Raw genomic sequence first — 5,154 nt, forward strand, 5'->3', positions numbered from 1 at the left:
TATGACAGGAAGTAAAAAAGGAACAATCTCCAACTGGTCCATTGATTCTCTGTCCAGATATGTGTTATCTTATTAAGTCAACTTTTCCTCTAATATTTCTATATTGATAACTTATTATCCATTTTTCATTGCCAAGGTTCTTGCTAGAGACATGGACTACCTCAACTAAAATACTACAAATTTCCTTCTTTTTGGACTTTTCTGTTCATATTCTACAATCAGAGTAATACTTGGCTTGACTGTCTTGAAAAGTTTGCTTTGCCTCCTGAATTGAGTACAGACATCTTTAAAATCAAAGCTCTAAAAAATAGTAGTATATTTATTCATTTCATGAGTGGTTAACTGCTAGAAAAAGGAAGGGAATTAATGTTCACTGCATGTCAGGAATTAAATATTTTAATACATTATTGTTTTTTTATTTAAGTCACACAAACACCTTTTAAGTTAAGATTAGATCCATTTTAAAGACTGGAAAACTGAGGCACAGGAGCTTAAGGAATATGTCTTGACTCACAAAACCACTAAGTGGTATAGCCAGGATACAAACTCAGAACTGTCTGATCTAGAGTTTGTGCTCTTTTGATAAAGTGCTCACAGTGCTATACAAGCTATGGAATTACAAAGATGTACAAGATATGGAATGCTCTCAAGTAACTTAAACTTTACTATGCCCACAAAAATAACATGAGGTATTACTGCTAATGTTTTTATATTTAATTTTCTAAGCAATGGAGAGTCCTGTGGAAACTTGTGAGCAGTAAAATAATATGTAGTCTAATTATTCCATGAATGTTTTTCTAAATGTAGTGAAAAGGAAAGATGCTGCAATGCTGATATACTAAATATGTGGTTGTTCTGTTTAAAAACTGCACAAGTTTGAAGCCATAGAACTTTTTAAATGAACTAAACTTCTATTCCATGCCTTCACTTATTGAGGGGAAAAATCATGTGCCAATATCAAACGTCTAATTACAAGTGGAGTGAGTGATGAGACATACAGAATTTTATGAAAATATCAAACAAATATCTACCCTAGATCAGGGTGGCAATGATGGTATCTCAAAACATTTTCCACAGAGCAGCCCTTAATTATAGCCAAAAGTTGAATAGATTTTAGTTGGGTAAAAAATACGGATGTAAACTTCGAGAAAAGGGAACCCATGTAAAAGTCAGTAAATAAAGAATAAAGAGATTCTTCTGATGAAATGAATGAAGTGTATAATGTGACTAAAAAGGTAAAAGCAAGGGTAAGGGGAATAAAGTTGCAGAGTCACTTAAACATATGATAAAGAGAGCTAATTTAGGATAATGATTAATAGCAGGTTCCAAAATACTCTCCACTGTTCATTCATTTCCTGGACATTCAATGTATTTTTATTGAACATTATGGGAATGTCTATCACCAAAAGAACATTATTCACTCATGTAATATATATTATTCATTCATTTTTCATTCATTATTCAATATATATTGAAATCTGTATAAAATATATGTATTAAAAATAGTTATAACTAAGAACTTTTCAGATCTATGTATGCTATAATACTGAAAAGAGCCCTATGAAGTAGATATTATTAGTATCTTCATGTAAAAAACAAAAATTCAAGTCTCAGAGTGGTTAAATATCTTGGTGCCACATTATGAAGAGAGAAGCCAGCACTGGAACCTGGTGATGTCTGATCAATAAACCCTTTGTCTTCATTAAGCAATATTGAAATTTTGTTCTCATAAAGTTAAAAAAAATTAAGGTAAATTATATTAATATAGAAAATTTTGAATTACCTTTGAAGCTGCTATGGCAATCATACTTTGGGTTGCTTCTTGAGGTTTACTGCTTCCATGGGAAGATTTGTTCCCTCTGTCTCTTTGTCTCTGCCGACATTCTAAACAGTTTCTCACAGCAACACAACAAACTATTTAAAAAACCAAAAGGTTATTATTAATATAAATTGTTGACTTTGACATGTTGATAAAAATTGCTAGGTTCTATTTTTCTTTCTTTCCCCTTCCTCCAACCCATTATTATACTTAAATCAACTAGATCAGTAAATATTTTTGATAATTATAAAACATTAGAGGCCCGGTGCACAAAATTTGCAGACCCTCAGCCCAGTCTGCACCCTCTCACAGTCCAGGAGCCATCAGGGGATGTCCAACTGACGGCTTAGGCCCACTCCTCCAGTTGGACATCCTTAGTGCTGCCGCAGAGGCAGGAGAAGCTCCTGCCACCGCTGCTGCGCTCGCCAGCTCTGAGCCTGGCTTCTGACTGAGTGGCGCTCCCTCTGTGGGAGCGCACTGACCACCAGGGCTCAGCTCCTGCTTTGAGCGTTGGCCCCCTCGTGGTCAGTGCACATCACAGCGACTGGTTGACTGGTCAACTGTCTGCCCCCTGGTGGTCAGTGCATGTCATAGCAAGCGGTTGAGCGGCCTTAGCATATCATTAGCATATTATGCTTTGGTTGAATGGATGACCTGACACTTAGCATATTATATAGGATTAGAATAAAAGGAAAAGTCATAAGGAGGGTTAAATGAAATTTTTTGGTGGTAGATTAAGGGTTCAGAAGAAAGCAAAACCGGGAAATCTCTAGGATTGGATAAAAAGCAAAACAGAGAGACACATACATCTTTAACATTGGTGGGAGCAGGATAGGTAATCTTAAACATTTATAGTAGCTAGAGGCCCAATGCATGAAATTTGTGAAAGGGGCTTGGCCCTCGCAGCCCCAGCTGCCTCGGCCTTCGCAGACCTGACTTCCGGACAGTTGTCCAGAAAGTCTTCTGGATAGTCGTTCTGCTGTTCGGTCTAATTAGCATATTAGCTCTTTATTATATAGGATAGTAATGAAAAGCACATATGAAACATAGGTGTAGTTAAAAATTTAAACAAAATACTCATGTACTATCAACTAGCTAAAAAACACAGAATATTACCAGGGCCTTTGAAGTTCCCATTATACTCTTCCATAGTTTGTCTGTCTTCTCCATCATTCAAAATTATGAATTTTATGAACCACTAAAATGTTTTTATAAAATTAATATTCTTATTTGGTAAGTTCTTTTGGACAAGACATCTTCCCATAATTTGACAACCTTAGCGACTATCACAAATCCCAACATTCATCTTTCCTCATGGTAGGAAGAAGCCTTTTTTCTCTATTTTTCTTTTTCAATGAGAATTGTCTTTTCCTGAAATGTTGCAGATCAGTTACAGCAAACAGAATGGCAACCGTTAAGGAAAACTGTCACTCTGGGCTCCTTTTGACCGCAGCAGCTACGTGGAAGCAGCTGCAGCTTCGATAAGGGCCACAAGAAGAAGAAGCTTTTTACTTACTTATTTATTTTAAGAAACAGTAAAGTACAGCAATAAACAGTACTGATTTTGGAATCAGATCACAGGAGCTTAAATCCTAGATCTGCCACTTCTGACCTATGTGATCTTGGGCCAGCTGCTTAAACTAACTGTGCCTTAGTTTCCCCATATGCAAAATGAGTATAAACATACTTCTTTAGAGAATCCTTGTAAGGATTAATTGGATTAATATATGTAAAGTGCTTAGAACAGTAAACAGACACAGATATATAATTGTTTGCTTTATTATTATTCATTTATAAAACATTCCAAGGAAATAAATCTGCCAGCAATTATTAGGATAAAAATTAAATCAGCAGTTAAGCCTTGAAATACATTCAGAAATAAAAACTCAAAATAACCAAATAAATGCTGGTTTGAAGATACTGAGGCATTTAAAAATATTTCTCTTTCTCATAATGTTCAATCTATCAGCTATTGTTAAATATGAGTGGCAATGTCCATGATGGCCCACAGTAAATTAACTCACATCTCTCACTGTTAAGAGAGATTTCTCTGTGTGTGTTCAATCTCTCTCTCTCTAATTACAAGAGGCATGAAATGACTCCTTTCAGCATGTCCATCTTTAAAAAATACAAAACAAAAAGTAGGTTTCATTCCATCATACTATTTTAATTCAATTATAATCTATACTATGGGCCCAGTGCACGAATTCATGCACCTTGAAAGGAACTGTGGGCCGCGAGGCTGCTGTGGGCACAGGGACGGGTCTCAGCCCATCGTCCACACCCCCAACCAGTCCCTCCCGCCACAGCCCTGGTCCCATCTGTCAGGCAGCCCCACTCCTGCCGCCGCTGCTCCCATGCACTTATGGTGCCGGTCCTGCTTGCATCTGGTGATGGCACAGAGCTATTGGGGCCAGTGCCGTCAGCAAGTGCGAGTGGTGGCTGCTGCCCCAATCGCCCCTCAGGAGCAGGGAGAGGTGGAGAAGTCCTCAGGGGAGACTGGGACCAGCAGCTGCTGCTCATACCCGCTGATGGCCCCAAGTGATCGGACTGGCGCTAGCACCTGCAGTCACCCTGATTGCCCCTCAGGATCTGCGGGAGGTGGAGAAGCCCTGAGGGGCAATTGGGGCTGGCAGCTGCCACTCGCACCCACTGACGGAGCTGAGCGTTTGGGGCTGGCACTAGGCGCTGGCAGCAGGTGTGAGTGGGAGCAGCACTGGGAGCAGGTGCGAGCACCGGGTGGGACTGTGGTGCATGGGAGCAAAGAATTTTCAGTAACCATCAGAGGCTCCCCCGATGACAGCAATAGGTGCCCCACCTTGGTCTGGCACTCCCGCTCACCTGCTCCACCATGCCACTACAGCCAATGTCCACCATGTTCTGCACTCTGCCACCTGCTGCTGTCACCTACCATGTTCCATTCATGCCCCCTGGTGGTCAGCGCATGTCATAGCAACTGGTTCTTCAGTTGTGCCACAGTCCCGTCTATTTGCAAATTAGGGTTTTATAAAGATACTAGGGGCCCGGTGCACAAAAATTTGTGCACTCGGGGGGGAAGGGGGTCCCTGAGCCCGGCCTGTGTCCTCTCGCAGTCTGGGACCCCTCGGGAGATAACCACCTGCTGACATAGGTTCACTCCCCAGTGGCAGAGGGCAGGCCCAATCCCTAGTTGCAGCCCCTGGTCGGGCCCAGAGCAGGGCCGATTGGGGAGTTGGGACGCCGCCCCCTGTCATGCACAGAGCAGGGCGGATCAAGAGGTTGCAATGCCACCCTCAGTCATGCTCAGGTTAGGGCTGATTGGGGGGTTGGGGCACCGCCCCCTGTTACACTCAAGA

General features: G+C 41.0%; 1 protein-coding gene across 1 annotated transcript in view; it reads right to left on the bottom strand.

Annotated features, from left to right (window-relative positions):
- NBEA (neurobeachin) overlaps positions 1-5,154 on the bottom strand; it is a gene marked incomplete at its 3' end in the record, with an annotated part of 537,034 nt that overhangs the window by 236,638 nt on the left and 295,242 nt on the right. Inside the window, exon 27 of the mRNA XM_015569799.1 lies at positions 1,784-1,914. Coding sequence (XP_015425285.1) covers positions 1,784-1,914 — 131 coding nt within the window. The remainder of the gene's footprint in view (positions 1-1,783; positions 1,915-5,154) is intronic.

Source organism: Myotis davidii, unplaced genomic scaffold, assembly GCF_000327345.1.
Source record: "Myotis davidii unplaced genomic scaffold, ASM32734v1 scaffold144, whole genome shotgun sequence".
NCBI lineage: Eukaryota > Metazoa > Chordata > Mammalia > Chiroptera > Vespertilionidae > Myotis > Myotis davidii.